This window comes from Vombatus ursinus, unplaced genomic scaffold (assembly GCF_900497805.2).
Source record: "Vombatus ursinus unplaced genomic scaffold, bare-nosed wombat genome assembly UNPS02014813.1, whole genome shotgun sequence".
Taxonomy (NCBI): Eukaryota; Metazoa; Chordata; class Mammalia; order Diprotodontia; family Vombatidae; genus Vombatus; species Vombatus ursinus.
Window position 1 is genome coordinate 21,620,380 of NW_020954591.1, and position 20,827 is coordinate 21,641,206.

General features: G+C 34.9%; 1 protein-coding gene across 1 annotated transcript in view; it reads right to left on the reverse strand.

Moving 5' to 3' along the window:
- Positions 1-740: 740 nt before the first annotated feature.
- MPHOSPH8 (M-phase phosphoprotein 8) overlaps positions 741-20,827 on the reverse strand; it is a 56,369-nt gene continuing 36,282 nt past the window's right edge. The window contains exons 9-14 of the mRNA XM_027835220.1: positions 20,635-20,721; positions 15,246-15,400; positions 11,765-11,919; positions 3,541-3,668; positions 2,392-2,475; positions 741-1,916 (exon numbers count right to left, since the gene is read on the reverse strand). Coding sequence (XP_027691021.1) covers positions 1,875-1,916; positions 2,392-2,475; positions 3,541-3,668; positions 11,765-11,919; positions 15,246-15,400; positions 20,635-20,721 — 651 coding nt within the window. The 3' untranslated portion in view covers positions 741-1,874. The remainder of the gene's footprint in view (positions 1,917-2,391; positions 2,476-3,540; positions 3,669-11,764; positions 11,920-15,245; positions 15,401-20,634; positions 20,722-20,827) is intronic.

The window sequence follows — 20,827 nt, forward strand, 5'->3', positions numbered from 1 at the left end:
AGTGGTCCACAGTCTTTACCAGGAGTCCACAACATTAAAAAAAAAAGGTAAAGAAACCCCTGACTTACTGAGATTAAGTGATTTACCCACTTAAATACAACTACTAAGTACCAAAAATAAGATCTGAAGTGCAGCACTCTTCTGTAGGTCAGGAGATAATGGGGTGAGGGCAGCAACAGGTCAGTAAGTCAGAAAACTGTTCAGTATTCTCAGGGCAATATTTATTTTTTAACACCTCTATGTTTTCCATTCTAGACTGTAGGTTCCTTAAGAGACGGATGATTTAGGTAATTGATTCTATGAATTCTAAAATGAAAATGTATGGACCCCTTAACCAAGTTTCAATCTTGTTGTGAAAGCCCAGTTCTAACAATTATTTCGTATCCATCACCACGGTGTCATTTTTCTAAAAAAACAGTATTTACTGTTGTCCTAAGATTTAAGATACAGAAGTATACGAAGAGTAACAAATATTTTTGTTGAAACTGCAAAGAATTATCAGCACATATTCTGATATGTAAAATAAAATATGGGATAGAAAAGCAGTAGTTGGATGAAAAGTAACAATGGATAAATGAAATATAAAAGTGAGTTGTTGTTCTTATTTTATTTAGCATAACGTGACATTCCAAAAAATTGAAATACATTTCATTAAAACTATAATAGTTTGATATTACAGAAACTAGTCTAGAGCTAAGAAAAAAAAAAAAGAACAAATCTTTCATCTGTTTTCCCATAACTTAAAATGAAATAGATTTATTAGTAGTTGCAAAACATCAGCTCTTAAAAGGGTATTTTATAATATAATCACACCATTTTAACAGTGAGCATTAAGCAGTATTTGTTCACTATAGTTCTGCTAAGCATAGAGGCACATTGTGGTATCTAAATTCCATGGAACAACCAGAACAGCAAGGCACAGTTGGGATTTTAAAATGTTTCCAATTGAATTTAAAAAATTTTCTGATTAAAGTATTTGAACAAAGATAGGTAACAAGTTACCTAAGTGTTTGAAACACAGAGCTAAATTATATCCCTTTAAAAGGTTCATAATACCCCAAATCTGGTCAATACTATTCTTGGTTTGTCTATAAGCATCCCAATGTATCATCTAAATATCTTTCAATACATTACTATGAATAAAGCATAACTTTAAATTTATGGAATTAATCTTCACTATATCCTTTATGCTTATGATGTTATAACAGAGTAACCTGAATCAGCTAAGCCCAGCTAATTTTTTCCATGCTTTCTAAATAAATTTAGAATATGACCTGTTTTTAAACATGCCTACCACTCTGCCTAGAGAAACACCTAAGATAACAGGTCCAATTTGTATTTAGATCTTCAGTGACTTAGAGTCTAGCCATCAAAAGAGAAGCAGTAACTTTCAAATGTGACACACTTCCCTAAGTTTATGCATGTGACAGGTTTACACTTCATTTTTAAACATAGAAACATTAAGACTAGTAGAAAATTTCAGGATTAAAAAAAATCTTTCATCTAATTTAAATAATTCTTATATGCACCACTCCACATTGTGGAAAAGCTAAAATATGCAGTCTGGATATAACAAAGGAAATCAATATTTAAGGTACTGGCACAAATACTTACATCTATATTGTACAAAATATCAGATAACCGTGTCATTCCCCACTCCACCCCTCACCCCCCATAGTGAACATACCAGATGACAGGTAATAATCAGCAAGCTGTTGCAGAAAAAAAACTTTTAAAAGAAAGGTAGTAGAATATTGTTTTGAAAGTGTTGATGTGCCAGAAGTAAGTATTCCAAACTGCTTTATCAGACTGAAGTAACCAGTGTCAGGTTCAAAAATAACTTCGTCATGATCCTTATAGCTGCCTTTTTTTGGTCACTGCAATTGCACTCTGTATGCACCTATAAGCAATTTTACCTATGAAAGGAAAGACAAAATTGTCATTTTTTAGTATAAATAACTATTTGCTCCCTCTCAAAGAGAAAAACACATCATGGAGAAAAATAAACAAGCATACTGTACATAACTACATCAGACTGCAAGTATAACTGAACATTATGTTACAAAACTCTGCTTGTAATGTAATTCAACAATCACTTGAACAACAAATCATAACACTGCATCTACCCCAAAAGTGTTTCATTTAATGTTAATTTTCCAGAAACTGATTATGACTGATACACCTGGAGTGCCTCTATTAGTAGGTTTTCAATATCTCATTACACAAATAAGAAATTTTGCTAATTTTGCAAACTTATCTTGTTAGCCCTTTTTGGTAACAGGAATAGAAATGGAAATGGAAAGTGGAACTGACAGGATTTCAAAATAGGTTGGGAATCATGTTCAAACACTTAAAATGAGATTTTGATTTGGCTAGGAAAAGATCTTTTACCTTGGCAGAAGGTGCTTCTGTCAGGCGTATAAAAAGTTTATTGAGGCCTGCAACAGGACTGAAGGAATAAACAAAATGGCTATCCTAGAAGGTAACAAAAGAAAATTAATCAGAACACATATGAAAACAACTCCATGTATGCCAAGACTGTAAAACAAATCATTAAAAATCTATTAATGCAGCTTATAATGACTCAGAGGACAGCAATATTCCATTATGATTCAGACCCAAGGGGATCAAAGAGAAATATTCAAGTTTATCTCAATGAAGACACTTTAGAAAGTTATGAAGCAGAACTATCTTGGAGCATTATTTGAAAAGTCATAAGCAATGCACATGCACCATGTTTTCATGGTGCTAGAAAGTCATAACTGAACTCCTTTGCCAGAATATTTCAAGAGTATGGCAAAACGTCACATTACCAGAACCATAAAATGAATGTCATTTGGGGATTTTGGTTCCCAGGTTATTTATGAGAATAAACCAAATGATTAGAAAGTAACTTTTTTTTGAGGGAGTGAGGCAATTGGGGTTAGGTGACTTGCTCAGAGTCACACGGCTAGCAAGTGTTATGTCTGAGGCCAGATTTGAACTCAGGTCCTCCTGACTCCAGGGCCGGTGCTCCATCCACTGCGGCACCTAGCTGCCCCCAATAAAGTAACTTCTTATCAGAGATTTACTGAGGAGAGGGGCAAAGGGGCTTTGGGTTTAGCATACTTTTACTCAGTTTTCTAGGCCTTCTACATCTCTATATAGTAGAATAAGAACTAATGTCCAGCATGATTACTCTGTAGTGCTAAATCGTTATCAAAGAATTACCCAATTATTTTCATCACAGTATTTGCTAAGGTTGAATTTTGAACTAACATGTTTAAATAATTTTTTTTAATAAAAGCTACAACAATTAGGATTTTGTATTTAATTCAATTTTTCTGATTAAATGATGGTTAGTTACACATTCCTTGAATACTGGTTAACCAAGGATTTACTATATACATACTTCTGTTAACTAAGGAATCTGATTGACTTGTAAAATGGAAAAAATGTGTCCTTCAGTATTAAATACCATGAATCCTATTAACTCTTACAAATGATATTAGAAAGACCAAAGAATGTAATTTAATTCAGTTACACATACACAAATCTTACCAGAAATACAGGAAGTTGAAATTTGTCATTCAAAACTACAGCTTGTACACTACATGGTCCGCAAAGTCGAGCAATGACTTCCTTACCAAAAAAGTTTGCATGGAATATAAACAGGAGAATTCCAGAGCCTAAATAAGAACAAAGAGAACAATGAAATCTTTTCACACACAAACTCACAGAATGAAATAATTAGCAAATTCTCCTAAAGCACCATAATCTTCTTAGAAATTATAGTTTAAATTCGTTAAGAAAAACATAAATCAAGAATCTAAAGGAAAACAATGAAAAAAAGTGAAAAGGAAGGTGGCCTTAAGTAATACTACATCCCAAAGTACAACCATCAAAATAATTTGGTACTAATTTAAACTAGACACATCAATCATTGGAATACATTAAATACACAATTTACAAAAGAAAACAAATCTAGCAGAGACTAGTGTTCGAGAAACCCAAAGGCCCTAAGTTACTAGGGGTAAGATCTCACTATTTAACAAAAACTATTGAGAAATAATCTGGCAGAAATGAAGTTTAGATAATGCCCTAAAGAGATTTTAAAAAAGAGGAACAGGACACGGACATGTACACACACACACACACACACACACACACACACACACGCACAAATATTTATAGAAACTCCTTTTGTAAATGGGGTGCCTGTTAATTGGAGAACAGATAAACACATTATGTAACAATACTATTGAGCTATAAGACAAGGGATGACAAAAGGAATGCTTATAGAAAAACCTGGGAAGATTTGTAAGGATTGATGCAGAATAAAGTGTGCAGAACCAGGAGACTATACAATTAACAACACACTGTAAAGACAAACTTAAGAAGAATTAAGAAGTCTGATCAATGCAATGACAAACCCACATTCTGACAGACTTGAGGCAAACATATACTTGTGGATATGGCTAATGTAAGAATTTGCTTTGCTGGACCATAAAAACTTGTTACAAGGGCTTTTTCTCCCCCTCATAGCTGGCAGGAGGTGGAACAAAAGAAATTAAATTGTAATAGTTCCAGAACATGGTAAGAAGGACTTTAATTGTTAGAGTGGTGATAATGGGAAATGAAATCATAATGGCAGTGGATGTCAGGTAGTATGAAAGCAGAATCCACAGAACTTGGGAGATGATTGGCTAGAAATAATGAATGGTGAGGGAAAAGGAAGAGTCAAAAATAAAACAAAAAGAAAATATTTAAGAAGGACAGCAGTTTTAATATTATTTTAATGTTAATGTCTCCTACTTGGAGACATCCATTGTACATGCCTGTGCAGAGTCTGAGTATCAAGTAAAGCTGGTTACTGAAATCAGATTGTGTGCTTTCAAATCCCATAGTTCCCAGTGATGTGACCATGGGTAAGTTAGTTAACTTCTTTAAGGATGAACCTCCTTATTTATAAAATGAGAATAACAATATGTATATGACCAATTTCACAGGACAATTTTTTGTAAAACTTAAACTGTTTAGCAAAAGCCTTGTATGGGAGAGAGCATTTGAGTTGATCTCTGAAGAAAACTACAGATGATGTCAAGAGCTGGAGTATGAGGAGAGGAGACACAAAGGAAAGATAGAATACAGAGTTGTGGAACAGAGAGCCAGTCAATTCATCTCAATGGAGAACACATAAAGAGAGGACATATCAAAACGGAATGAAATTTGGAAACATTCTAAATGTCCCCCAGAAGAGGACTTCACCTTCTACTACACTGAGAAAATAAGTTAACTCACCCTGAGTTCCCTCTTCATTATTTAATAAACCTCAATATCAAATCCAATTTTTTCTTTCATTCCAATCTGTGAGCTGGCCCTTTTCTTTGTCAGCACCAACTCCTCCACACTACCCCTTCCATCCTCTCTGTCACCTTGCCCTGTCAAATCACCTATTCTCTTTCACTTCAGTCTCTTCTTATTCACTGACTTCTTCCCTGTTACCTATAAATGTGGCTTTAAGAACCCTTCACTCTGACCCCCAGCACCCCTGAAGCTATTATACTATCATACTACTCCCTTTTACAGCCAAATTCCTAGAAAAAGATGTCACATTTGTTGCCTTCACTTCTTTACCTCCCACTCATTTTCCCAACCTTTTGCAATCTGGCTTCCAATTCTGGAAAGTGGACACAAACATATCTGAGACCTTTTATTCCAAGATGACCAATAACCTTTTCTAATTAAAAAAAAAAGCCCTCATCCTTGATTTTTCTTCAGCTTTTGACACTACTGACCACCTCTCTTCTCCAGGAATACTATCTCCTCCCCATCTTACTGGTTCTTCTCATTCTACTATGTTCTACCACTAAGCATAGGTGTACCTCCAAGCTGTCTTCAGTCTCTATGCTCTCACTAAACCTAATGTGCTTCCAAGGGTTCAGTTATCTCTAATGCATATTCCTATCAAATCTACATATTCAGTCCTCATCTTTTTCTTGAACTCCAACTGGGTGTGGGGCAGGGGATAGGGGATTCGGGGTGGGGAGTGGGCATGATAGGGGAAGAATGAGAATGTGGATCTTGGCTGATTAAAACAAAATAATTTTTTTGAAAATAAAGAAAAATTTAAAATAAAATAAGACACATGGGAGAGGGGGAAATGATTACTGGAATCAGGTCCTAGAGAAAGTGGATGGGGATGCAATAAAGGGTACATAGTAGCTGGATTAGAGATACCTTTTCCTGAGACAGGAGGAAGAAATGGATGACAATGCTCACAAGTTTTGAGGAATGAAGGAGGGGAACTGAGCAAACTCCCACTGAGCCCTAAGCTCAGCGAAGCAAGAGACTTTCTGCTGTAAGTAGGGAGGGGCCTCAGTAAGGGATTTAAGGAGAAAGTAAATGATTTTAAACAGTTGCTATCTGGAATGAGAAAGGAAATCCTTAAGAATACATTAACTAAGAATAGGCAAAATCATGAGCAAATAGTAGTGGCATCAAAAGTTTAAATGCTTTAAATTTAAGCTACCATAAAATGCTACTACAAACAATTCACTCTAATCCTCTCCCTGGCTCATAGTCTACTAAATAAAATTCTCTGCCCTAAAACTAATGCTGAAAAGAGCACAACAGTCCTCAAAATATCTAATCAAGTTTTCAACCACTGACTTTTTTGCAGTGAAATTTACAATACTTGAGGAAGACAAAAGAAATATGCCACATCTTTATCCCTTCGCAGACCCCACCATACATCACACTTCTTCCTTCACGGCAGGGCAAACCGGAAAAAGTTGCCGCACTGCGTACCCATTGTGAAGTCTGAAAAGGGCCTTTACCTCCCTGTCTGTACAAGGGAAGTCAAAGGATCACACACACTGAGCTAGAAGTAACCTCAGAGCACCAAGGCCAAGTCTTTCATTTAATAGAAGAGTAACTTGAGGCTGAGAGGTCAAGTGACTGGCCCAGTCACAGCAACACTAAATGAGTCATGAGTTGAAATCAGGTCTGACTCTAATAGCAGCACTACTTAGGTACTTAATTAACCAATGCCAGGCTACCGCGTATTGCCTAAAAATGACTTTGGGACTTAACAAATTTGGTAGATTCATTACTTGATACCATTTTTACCCTTTACTTGAAAAAAACATTTTCTTTCAGTCTGTGCATATAGAACCACTGGCCTCCCAATGAGATGTGCTTTCATTTCAAAGCTATTTTGTCGCACTGGGCAATAGTCAGCATTTTTGCACTAATTATTCTGTACAACAAACTTGACAGTATTTGAAAATTGCTATCATTGACATTAACCTTTACTCATATGCAGCCCAAACAATGCTTAAAAATCTAAGTCACAGAATCACACCAAGCACTGGGGAGGGATCCTACAGCCATTCTCCATCCCATTATGTTTATGACTTTAAATAGGCAAGGTGTCATATACTGGTTTCAAACAAAGAAATAGACCAAGAGAAAGGAAGTGATTTACCAGTCATAAACCTACTTAAGTAAGAGAAACTAGAACTTCCATTTCCTAATGCCAACAGCATTCTTTCTATCTTCTCTGTTAAAGCATTTAAATAGAAACTATCAACTGGGCAAATGTAGGGAAAAAAGTGATTCTGAGTTTTAAAAGAATAATAAATATAATTTATTTTTAAAAAGTTGAAAATGCTGATTTAAGAATAAACAACCAAAAGTACACAATTTAATTTTTAAAACCTGTTGAATTAACAGGTTAATTGAATTAATGAAATGGATTTAAAATGCAATTTCTATTCTGGAAATTAACTCAACATTTTATTGTTAATTAATTAAAAGCTGTACCTAACATCTCCATCGTAGTATGGAGGTAATACTACTTTTTCCCTTTATTTTCCTTGTTATTTAATTTCACTGATATCCTCTGTGTGTGTGTGTATACATATGTGTGTGTGTATGTAAACACACACACTTATCACCTCCATTCCAAAGTATCTTTTGACCCCTCGTCTCCATATCTAGAAGTCTACCTCTCCCATGTAATAAATAAAAGGGAAGAAAATAAAATAGTTCAGCAAAACTAACCAACACTTCAACCAAATCTGACTCTCGCTCTCTCTGTATCTGTGTGTATGTACTTATGTATGAGAGTGTGGGTGTGTATATATGTATATATATCTCTGTATATGTATATTCATATATATATACATACACACACATATGTACGTATACACTATTCCACATCTATGAAGAAGAGAAGGTGCATTTTATCATCTCTTCTTTGGGGATAAATTGATCATTAAAATTATATATGGATGAATTTAAAAGTATCTATTAAGCATTTACTATGTGCAAAACATTATGCTAAATGCTAAGGATACAAATAACGAAGTTAGTTGTTAAAAAGCTCATATCCTAATGGAGAGACAACACATAATTGACACATTACAAAGCATTCAGTTCAGCTTTTAGTTCTTTCCATTTACATTGTATCCATCGTATACAGGGTGTTCCAAAAATCTTACTGTAGTTTTAAACTTTAGTAGCTTAAAACCATGAATATTATCTTGATTCTGCTTACTGTACTGTGTCAGTTCATCTAAATCTTCCTATGCTTTTTAAAATTCTTCATATTCATCATCTCTTACAGTTTAGTAATACTCCATTATATTCATGTCCCACAATTTGCTTACATTGTTAATCAACAGTAATCTACTTTGTTTCCAATGCTTTTCAACAAGAAAAAAAAAGCTGCTATGAATGTTCTGTTGTATATGGGACTTTTCTTTGTCTTTCGTGTCCTTGGGGCTTACTTCTAACAGTAGGATCACTGAGACAAAGAGTTAGGCTTTGGGTCCTTAAAAGCTGTGCCAAGACAACACAACCACTGACAAGTTCTACAAAGCTGGAATTGGAGACCATAAGCTATCAAATATTCTTTAGTCTCCCTATATAACCAGCCATCTTGTTTTCTGTCATACATTTTCCTTATAATACCTTGCACAAGATTTATCTGTATAATTTCTCATTTGTAACAGATTATAGCCTACTCACATCTACCATGTCTCCCTCTACTGTCTTTCTGGGTAATTCTTAACTTCAGTTCTTTAGAGACCCTGGCATATATAACAGTCATATGACATTTTCAAAAAGATAGTAGTGTTAAAAATAGAGACCTTCATTTCAGGGAGAAGTTTGGGGTTGTTAAATGGACTGTAAAATTTTCTGAAGACAATCCAGTCTGCTGTACAGTCTTGGTAAAAGATTATATCTACTGGCTGAGGCCTACACAGTTACTAAGTAGAGAGAGGCTAATTTCCATAAAACTGGCTAACAGGAGAAAAAAAAATTTTTGGGGGGGGTGAGTTCATGATTACTCATGAAACAATTATTAAAAGGAGGCTGGAGCTATCATCAAAGGTAGGTCAATTACTCAACTCTGTTTTTTCCCTTTCTTGTTTATTTTTCCAGTTAACAATATAGCCTTCAATGAAAGGCCAGTGAATTTTCAGGAAAATTCATCACCAGGCATCTTTTATAGTAATTTGTCATTAATTTTCACTTTGTATTCTTTAAACAACACTTATTGGGCACCAACATGATGGCTGCCATTGTTTTCATCACTCCTCCCTTATCTCAAGTAACACCTCTAATCTCCAGAAAGTCAAACAAACAAAAGTAAAGAAAAATTAATAATAATTAAATGTTTAACCAAATACTGTGATTACTCAAATCCTCCATGTTTATATCCTATTCATTTTTACTCCTTCAAGTTACGTAATGAAAAATTTTAATCATTTCAATATCCAATTAGAAATAACATCCAGCATTTATATGCTAAGATTTGCAAAGTACTTGATAAATATTATATCATTTAACCCTCACAACAACCCTGGAAGGTAGGTGCTATAATTATCATCCCCAAGATGAGGTTAAGGGACTTGCCCAGGGTCACACAGCTAGTAAGTATCCAAGACTGGATTTGAACTCAGATCTTCCTGACTCCAGGGCCAGTACTCTACCCACTTAACTACCTAGCTTTAATTATGTATTAAACTTGGTCTTAAAGGACATACAGGAGAAAGGAGAAATTCTCCAATAAAACTTTATTATCCACGTAGGTACTGCTTCCAATGAAGTAAATCTCAATCCGATCCGGCTTTACAATACTATACAATTCTTATCTCTGCTCTCCAATAAATCTGGTTTGTTCAACCTATGTACTAGGAGACTTCCTCACATTCTCTGGATGGCACTGAAATCAAAAGCATGCACTAAGTGATAACCATCAATTATCTCTCCCTCTTTCTTTTTTTTTTTTTTAAGGCAATTAGGGTTAGGTGACTTGCCCAGGGTCACACAGCTAGTGAGTGTCTGAGGCAAGATTTGAATTCAGGTCCTCCTGACTCCAGGGCTGGTGCTCTATCCACTACGCCAGCTAGCTGCCTCATCTCTCACTCTTACTATGAATATAGCCTACCTTTTTTTTTCTGGTCATATATTTCCCTGATGACATTTTTTATATAACTTCTACTGCATAATTGGATTTGCAATGTACTATAGTATCCTCACACTCACCATGCACCATACTCTCCATTGCCCTTTGGATGATCCTCAACTTCAATTCTTCATAAACTACAGTGTTCCATGACTCATAGATACACAACACCACCAGAAGATTAACAATGTTTAAAAAAAAAAAAAAGAGGGCCCTTCATTTCTAGGATCAGTCAAAGAAATATGCAATGTCCCAAAGGCAATCCAACTTGCTCTTCTCTTGTTCAACTCTACTTAGAGTTCAACTCTAATCAACTGTCTGTAGTATCTGTCCAAAACATAGATACCAAGAGATGAGCTCCATGAATGACCCACCCAACTGCATATTATAGTCTAATGAAGCATTCTTTAACCACTTGGTTATTCCTAATGGGAAAACACTTTAAGAGTAATTATGGTTCTCGTTTAGGTGGCTTTGCAATGCTCTGGACTGAAGATATCAAAATAATGGCATCTACAAAAAGAAATATCTAGAAGACCACATACATCATCTCTGTGGAAGAGCTCTTTAGTTTGGACTCTACAATGGACATTCCATAGTGGTGGTACACATCTATGGCAAGCATTAATACCTTTTCATTTTAAGCCTTATGCCAAATAGTAATTTCTGTTCCTGTATCTTTCAAGGAAATCTGTATTATTATGACATTATGACACCTGTTGGAGCAGAGTGGTATTTTGCCATACAAGATCAAATACTTTCTATAGCCAAAAAACAAGTGCAATGGAATCTTGTGCTCTTTAGACCTTTCAGTCAACAGTATGACTGTTAAAAACATGGTCGCTGTATCCTTTACAGAAGAAGTTTGCCTGTTCCCACATCTTATGAGTTTCAAGAATGTCCTCAATGCATGTAAAATTTACTGTCATGATAATTTTATAGTGAATGTAGCATATGGGTTAATAGTTATCAATGTCATATCAGGTGCTTTTTTTTTTTTGTAGTAAGGTCTCAGATTTTTTCCATGCCTTTTATCATTTTCCCCTTTGAGATAACTTCAGAATCAAACTCTCAATAACCTCAAAATTATTCCACCTCCAGCATGGTCCTCTTTTGGTTATACTTGGTCTAGACAACTGCATCACTAATCTGCTTTCTTCCATTTCTCATAAAGTATATACTCCAAGAAACACCTTTGGGATTGAACTCTAATATTAAATGACTGAATCATTTAGAAAGATCCCATTCAGATAATATTTTTACTGCAATATACAGTTCATACAAAAGAAAACCATAAAGGGACACCTTCTGGTATGTTCTGTGGTGGTTTGTAATTGAAATCGGTTGAAAAGTCTGGACCCTCACAAAGGCGGTGACACGCTATTGGAAACACGGGCTCTAGGAGGGCGAGCCGGGCTTCAAAGTAGTCCCTTATGGTTTCTTCTGCCACTCTTGAGAGTCTGAACAGAGAGAAAGAGGAGAAGACACAGTCACCAGTGTTAATCTGGACAAGTTTTTCTGCATTAGAATTCATTAAAAGTTTACATTTTTAAAGTGATTGATCAAAATATGATACTTAAAAGCAGATTAATTTTCCATATTTCATAGACTAGTCAAATATTACTTATTAGTGACACAAACTCTTAATGGGAAGATGTTCAAATTTCTATTGTGTTACCACCTTAGTAGGTTTTATCTATCATTATTAATCCAAGTAATAATTCAGAATTTGAGGGAGGAGTGACCCAGAGGTTCTAAATGCCTAAGTAGGAACACTAAAATCAATCCCAATTTGAACTATTCAGAAGTTTAATTTATGTATGTTTAAAAAAGGGTCTGCTAATAAATAGCCTCAATAAAGTTATAAAGGAATATTTAAAGTTTAGAGGAAACTTTTCAGGGCCTTTTAACATTTTTAAGGACTCCAGCAAATAGCCAAGTATATACAAATGTTAACTCTTGCCCTCTACAAATATCATACAATCTAATCACTATAGCAGACATTTTTGAAATTCTTTTCTAAGAAATGATTGCATGTACTTGAAAGTTATGCAAACTTATTTCTTTTAATTTTCATTTTATTTTTTTTTTCAATCATATGTAAGTAAAACTTTTTAACATTCTTTTTTTAAAATCTTGAGTTCCATATTCTCTCCCTCCCTTGCCACCCCTGTCTTTGAGAAGGCAAGCAATTTGACATAGATTCTTCACATAGAATAATGCAAAACATTTCCATATTAGCCATGTTGCAAAATAAAATCTAGACTCTCCCCCTATCCATGACAAAGATAGTTAGAAGAGAGTACTTTAATCTGCATTCAGACTCTTATCAGTTCTTTCTCTGGAGGTAGATAGCATTTTTCATCATATTATTGCTGATTATTGTATTGCTGAGATTAAGTTATTCATAGTTAATCATGGTACAATGTTGTTACTGTGTGCAATTCTCCTGGTTCTGTTCACTTCACTCAGCATCAGTTCATGTAAGTCTTTCCAGGCTTTTCTAAAAGCATCCTGATCATCATATAAATCTATACTTTTTATTTTTTTTGGTGATTTGATTGGTAAGGCACTGAATAAGTAAATTAATTTTGGTAGAATTGTCATTTTTGTTATATTGGCTCAGCTTACCCATGAGCAATTAGTATTTTTCCAATTGTTTGGATATGACTTTATTGGTGTGAAAAGTGTTTTGTAATTATCTTCATCGAGCTCCTAGGTTTAGCTTGGCAGATAGACTCCCAAGTATTTTATATTGTCTGTGGGTATTTTAAATGGAATTTCTCTTGCTGGAATCTCTTGCTGCTGGACTCTGGTGGAAATATATAGACATGCTGATGATTCATGTGGGTTTATTTTATATCCTACAACTCCGTTGAAGCTGTTAATTATTTCAATGAGTTTTTTAATTGATTCTCTAGGACTCTGTAAGTATAACATCATATCATCTGCAAAGAGTGATTGTTTTGTTTCCTCATCACCTATTCTAATTCCTTCAATTTCTTTTTCTTGTCTTATTACTATAGTTAGCATTTCTAAGAGTAATAGTGGTGATAATGGGTATCCTAGATTCACCCCTAATCTTACTAGAAAGATTTCTAGCCCATCCCTGTTATAGATAATGCTTGCTGATGGTCTGATATGTACTACTTATCATTTTAACGAAAACTCCATTTATTCCTAAGCTTTTCAAGATTGTTAATAGGAATGAGTGTTATATTTTGTCAAAAGCTTTTTTTTTCTGCATCAATTGAAGTAATCATACGATTTTTGTTGTTTTTGTTTCTGATATAGTCAATTTTGCTGATAGTTTTCCTAATACTGAACCATCTCTGCATTCCTGGTATAAATCCCACCTGGTTATAATGTATGATCTTTGCAAATCTCCTGGTCAGTTTTTTATTTTAAAGTTTTACATTAATATTCATTACGGAAATATGTCTATAGTTTTCTTTCTGCTTTTGCTCTTCCTGGTTTAGGGATCAGCACCATATTTATGTCATGTAAGAAATTTGGTGGGACTCCTTTTGCCTATTTTCCCAAATAGTTTATACAGAACTGGAATTACTAATAAGTGCTATTTTCTTCAGTATATTTTTGTGTCTCCTTTACCAAGCTGTTGATTCTTTTTTCATGATTTTCTTATATCCCTCTCATCCCAATTTTCCCTCTATCTCTCATGTGATTTTTAAAATCCTTTTTAAAGCTCTTCCCAAATTCTTTTTTTTTTTTAAAACCTCTGACCAATTCACATTTTTTTCTTTGCTGCTTTGCATGTAGCTGTTTTGAATTAATTTTCTTCTTCTGAGTTTGTATTTTGATCCTCCCTGTTACCCACAGTAACCTTTTATGGTTAGATTCTTTCTTTCCTTGTTCATTTTTTCCAGCCATTTATTGACTTTTAATTTAATGTTAAAGTTGTGCTCTGCTCCCTGGTTGGAGGGGGCACTGTACCAAGCTTCCACGTTTCCAAGCTTGTATGATCTAAGGAAAGTTTGGTCATTGATCTCTTAGCCTGTGCTCTGGTCTTTACTCAGGAAGAAATCTTGTTTCCCTGTAGTAACCAGCTCTCGCACTTCTCCTGGCCCTGGGACGGTGACTAGGCGCTCTGCTCTCCTGCAGCTACAATTGATAGTGCTCCCTCTGTCTTGGAATTGAGATGAAGATCTCTACTCCTCCATGAGCAACCACAAACACTCCTCTCCACCCTGGAACCATGACTGGGCCCCTGCTCCGCTGTAGATACAAGTACTGTAGCTCTTTTTGGCTCTGGGACCGTGACCCAGATCTACGTACAGACAATGCAAAAAGGCCCTGATGCCAATGGCAGCAACGGCTCCCATGCAATCTCCTTCGGACCAGCTGTCTGAACCCTACACTGTCTGCAGGCTGAGAGTTCCAAAAGTTCTACTGCTGCCAATGAAGCTGCCTCCAAGGCGCACCTCTGGGCCTGTGGCACGGCCTGTGCTGCACAGTCTTCACTGTGCTCCTGACCACCTCAGCTCCACCCAAGGTGAGACAGGACTTTCCTGTCGACCTCTTAAGTTGTCTTGGACTGTAAAATTGTTTCAGTTGACCTTTTGTTCATTCTACTGATCCAAAATCCAATTTGTTATTTTAGAGTTGTTTGGAGGGGAATTTGGGAGAGCTTGGCTTAGTGCTTCTCTATTCCGCCAACTTGGCTCTGCCTCTGAAATTATATTTCTTAAAAATATTTTGCAACTAAAATAACCACTCTAAAGTCCCTAAGTAAACATGGCTTTAAGCATCTTTATTTCATACTTACGTTTCTAAGTGACTCTTCAGCAGGTCATATACCAATACATTATTACACTGCTTAGCAAAATGCAAAGCACTATTCTGATGTTTTGACAAAATATTACAATCTGCTCCACATTCAATCACAAGCCTTACAATATCCGAGTTTCCTCTTTTACAAGCCTGTAACAGGAAAAACATTAAGTAATTATATATGCAATCTGCAATTTTTTTTCTTAAATAGAATCTTGTGGAAGACATTTAAAGGTAAAAAAAATTTCTTCAGGGCAAGGACAGGGTGTTCTGCATTAGTATACAACGTCAAATATAAGGACCTGTTTGCATTACTCACTTTATACTTGACTGAAAGATTCTTCAAACAGGAAGCCTTCAAAGGATATTTTTGTCAATAACAATAACAATGATAATGATAGCTAGCATCTATGGCACTATAAGGTTTGCAATACTTTACAAATATTATCTCATTTTGTCCTTGTTTAACAACTCTTGAAGTATGTGCTATTATTATCTCCATTTTACAGATAAGAAAACTAAGGCAGACAAGGGTTAAGTGATTTAGCCATCATCACAAAGCTACTAAGTATCTGAGGCTGGATTTGAACTCAGGGCTTTCTGACTCAAGATCCAGCCCTCCAGCATTCCACTGTGCTACAAATGTACCAAGTGCTGGATCTTCTGGGAGAGTACTCAAAAGATTTTCATTCTACTATATTCCACTTAATATCACCCTCATGACTGCCAAAAGAGCCAATCTTTAACAAAAGCATTCCCGCTAGACTAGGTTTCACTGTGATTTTTTTGACTATACTATGTGGGATCAGAAAATAATTTCATATTCATCACAGCAGTGATTTAAAAAGAAACTCTGCCATACACTGACCTGAATATAGCAAACCTCAGGCAGCACTGTAAAAGATGGATAAATTGGGTCAAGACAGTTTCCTTGCAGCTAGAGTAGAGTGTAGAACAACATGGAGGGTGATTTTCTTTCTTGTGAATGAATTTCAGGCTACGACTATGTCATTGTCCATCTCATTTATCTTACTCATGTTTCTCCAGTTTACTTTTTGAGGGGAAGTTTTTTCCTACCAGACAGAATATTTGCACAAACAAATAAAATATTTTACTTAGATAGTGAGAAGACCTGGGTCTAATCCTGGCTTTGCTCCTAAGGAACTGTACGTACTTAGCTAAATCAAACTTCTGTGGCCTTGGTTTCCTCATTTGGAAAACAAAGACGGTGGACTACACATCATCTGCTTTCTAATATATTTCCAGTTAAAAAATTATATGAAAAACCTAATCAAACTTTGGAAGTATTGATCTTCATTGAACTAGGCACCTAACAGAAGAAAACTAATTTATTTTAGATGAAAATAAAAATTTTACAAATTTAGGTTATTAATTTAAAAACCCTTCCTATACTTATGGTAACCTATGTTTACCTTTCATATGGACCTCCTGTTTATACACACACACACACATATATACACACACATACATATGTAATATATACATATATTTCATAAAAAAGTAATGAGAAAAAAATTAGAAAGAGGTGAGAACTGTTTAAAATTAAAAGTTGATAATAAAGCATCCCTGAGGATGACAAAATACAAAAAAGCCTACTTATTTATTAAAAACACTATTTCTAGGTTATCCTTTCCCTAAGTAGGCACACACATGGTCATGGCTTTTATGGTGTCTAATCTAAGAGCTAGTCTGTTACTTTTCTCCTATCTGGAAACAAATTATAGTATTTCTTTTTTTTTTCCAAACACATTTGCACATTAGTCATGTTATAAAGAAGAATTAGAACTAATGGAAGGAACCATGAAAAAGAGGAAACAAAATAAAAAAAGAGAGACAGAGAACAAACAATATGCTTTGAGCTGCATTCAGACTCTATAGTTCTTTCTCTGCATGTGAATAGCATTTTCCATCATGAGTCTTCTGGAATTGCCTTAGATCCTTGCATTGCTGAGAAGAGCTAAGTCTATCAAAGTTAGTCATTGTACAATGTTGCTTTTACTGTGTACAATGTTCTCACTTCACTCAACATCAGTTCATATAAATCTTTCCAGGTTTTTCTGAAGTCCACAAACATAGCACTCCTGTAGTACCACAGAATAGCAAAGAACAAACCCCTAAAAGTGTACAACAAAGCAATTTTAAAAAGAAAATCCATTTGGATAAGATGCCTTGTAATGTATGTATATCAGATACAGTTTGTATTTAGATGACCTTCTGTACATTTGCCCATAGTAAATACATATATCTATTTTTATCTATCTACACACACATATTCTACTTCACTTATAATAGTTACTTAATAACATTTGAAGCATTACAGTAAAATCAAAAGAACACTGAATTTGGAGTCAGAAGACCACTGCTGGAATTTCAGCTCTGCTACTTACTCCTTTGGTGATTTTGGGCAAATCATTAATAAATCACCTAAGCCTCAGTTTATTCAACTATAAATTGAAGGGATTGGACCAGATGACTTTTGCAGGTCTGTTGCACAGGCTCTAAAGCCTATGATCTTATCATGAAATAAATTACAAAGAGATGAATTGTAATTGTTGAGACTGACATGTTATTTTTAAGAAGCATTTAGCGATTTAACAGAAGTATTCTTCATTCATAGGTTTTGCTCTTGCTAACAGTTTGTTATAATCTGCATGTTTATAGATCCTATTTGAAAAATACAAAGCTCAATACTGATTCACAGAATCTCAATTTGAAGAAACTCCTGAGTCTGAGTATAACTGCAATTTCTAGGTCCTCTTTATTTTATGAGCCTAAACACAGCAGCCCCTAGATCTGGTGGGACTCTGGAGAATGCTTGCAAAACCCAACAACTTTTTATCAGGTCATTCTCATTGGTTATACTCAAACAAAAAACTGGCATGATAATAGCTAGCATTTACATGGCTACTATTTGCCAGACACTGTGCTAAGCACTTTACAAATATTTTCTCATTTGGTCCTCACAACCCTGTGAGGCAGGTGATGGTATTATCTCCATTTTACAGTTGAGGAACCTCAGGCAAACAGAGGTTAAATGACTTGCCCAGGGTCACATAACTACTAAATGTGAGATTCAGGTATTCCTAATATCAAACCTGGCACTCTATCCACTGGGACACCTAGCTGCTATAAAAGTTTATAACAGGGGCAGCTAGGTGGTGCAGTGGATAGAGCACAGGCCCTGAAGTCAGGAGGACCTGAGTTCAAATACAGCCTCAGACCAAACACTTGACACGTACTAGCTGTGTGACCCTGGGCAAGTCACTTAACCCCAACTGCCTAAAAAAAAAAAAGTTTATAACATTCACACAATTGGAAAGGCTGTTGGGAAGGCAATGTAAGTAGGAGAAATAACACGAAGGAAATTTGCAAGTTGATGAAAGATCATCTTATGCCTATGTCTTAAATTTTTTTAGCTGAAATGATAAAATAGGATTTACCAGTAAAGGAAGGCAGTTAAATTTTGGAAATGAGGATTAACAGATGGAGAGATATGCAACCTATGATTACAAATTTGATTTGAATAGGTGTTGGGAACCACTGTTAGTTTCTGAGAACAAAAGTGATAGAATTATAGCATCACAGATTTAGTTCTGGAAAGAACCTTGGATAGCATGTGGTACAACTCCTTCACTTTATGGATGAATTAATAAGGCCTAAAAAGACTAAGTGACTTGCCTAAGGTTACAATAGGCAGTAAGTTGCAGAGAATGGATTTCAATCCATCAATCACAAAGGTTTTATTAAGCTACTAATGTGTACCAAACACTTTGCCTAAGCTCTGTGGATACAAAAACAAAATTAAAACAGTCCATGCCCTCAAGGAATCAACAGTCTAATGGGGGAGACAATGTGAATGTATGGATATACAGTATATATAAATAATAGAAGTATAGGAAGCAGCTTTGGGAGAGAGTGCACTGGCAACTCTGGGATCACAAAATGCCTTATGTAAAATGACTGACTCCAAATCCAGTACCACTTTCATTCTACCACCCTGGATCATACCAGAACAGACTAAAAGTTATTGTGCTAATATGAAAAGATGTTTTGACATGTATAATATCATATGTATAATTAATATCACATTTCTTCCTTCTCAATGGGGAGGGGAAGGAGGAAAGGAAAGAAATTTGAATCCAAAAATTTTTTTAAAAATAAATGTTGAAAATAAAAATAAAATTAAAATGAATGTAACTATCAAAAAAATTTAAAAATGCTTAATAATCATCTCTATTAAGAGATCTCAAGGCCTATATTCAGAGCATGTGAAGACAAAAAGAAAACTTCTATATATACCAAAATTATACTGACTACATTTTTATTAAGTGTTTTTTATTTTTCTTTTCTCAAATTAGGGAAAAGTGGGGAGAACAGTGACATAGCAATAGAGTTGCCAAAAAGAAAAAGAGCATCACTGAAGCATTTTTTTTATATGCAAAGGAGGAAACACAGGAAAGCAAGATAGATCTGAAAGCACTCACATGTTGGATGTGCCTATTACACAAAACAGAGGGAATCAGTCTCATGTCTAGTTTTCTTTTTCTGTTCTATTCTGCATATGGAACTGCCTGTTTGACCTGGTGTTTGTTAAGAATGGAAAAAAAAAAGTTATAGCAGTCCTTCTGTTGATAATAAAGAATTGGAATCAAAGAAGATGTCCAACAACTGTAGATCTGCTATAAGCAAACTGTGGCATATAAATACAATGGAATATTAATTACTGTGTTATAAGAAACAATGAATATGCAGAATTCAGAGAAACCTGGGAAGACATGAATTGATGCAGAGGGAAATCAGCAGAACCAGGAAAACAATATATAAAATAACTGCCACAATGTAAAAGGAAAGGAAAAAAAAAACTCTGAAAATGAGCACTATTTAAATTACAATGACCAAGTTTTACCTGAATGAAAAGATTAAGAAAAATGTATCTTCCCTTCTTTCCAGAGGTGAGGGACTATGGGAATGGGACACTGAATGTCAGACCTGGCAGATACAATGATATATTGTTGAAATGCTTTTCTTCTCACCCTGAATTTTTTATTCTTGGTTATAAAGGATGACTTGCTGGGTAAGGAAGGGGGAAAGGATATGATACAAAAACAGTTATTAATAAAATCTCCTCTATAATATCTTCCTAGATTAATTCTATTTGCCTCCAAAAATTCTAAATACTTCAACAATCTCCTCATTGTTGGTATTTTAAGTATTATGGTGGATGTTAATTTTTATATTGCTATTACATTTGATCTTTCTGCCTTAAAGGGTAGGTATCTCTTACCTTTTTATTTGTTCTCTTTCCATACTAACACCTAATTTACAGTATTATGTGTTCTGACTATGTGGAAAAAAAATACTACCTTCATTAAAGCAGTTTCTCCATTACTCTGCTGAACATTCACAAAAGCTCCAGCCTCCAAAAGAATAGCCACTGTAGTTAGAAAGTTCTTTGAAAAGAAGAAAAAAGTCAAATTGAAATTACAAACACATTATTTTTGTAATTAATGGTCAAAAAATTTATAATTTTGTTAATGATTTGGCAATAAGAAATAT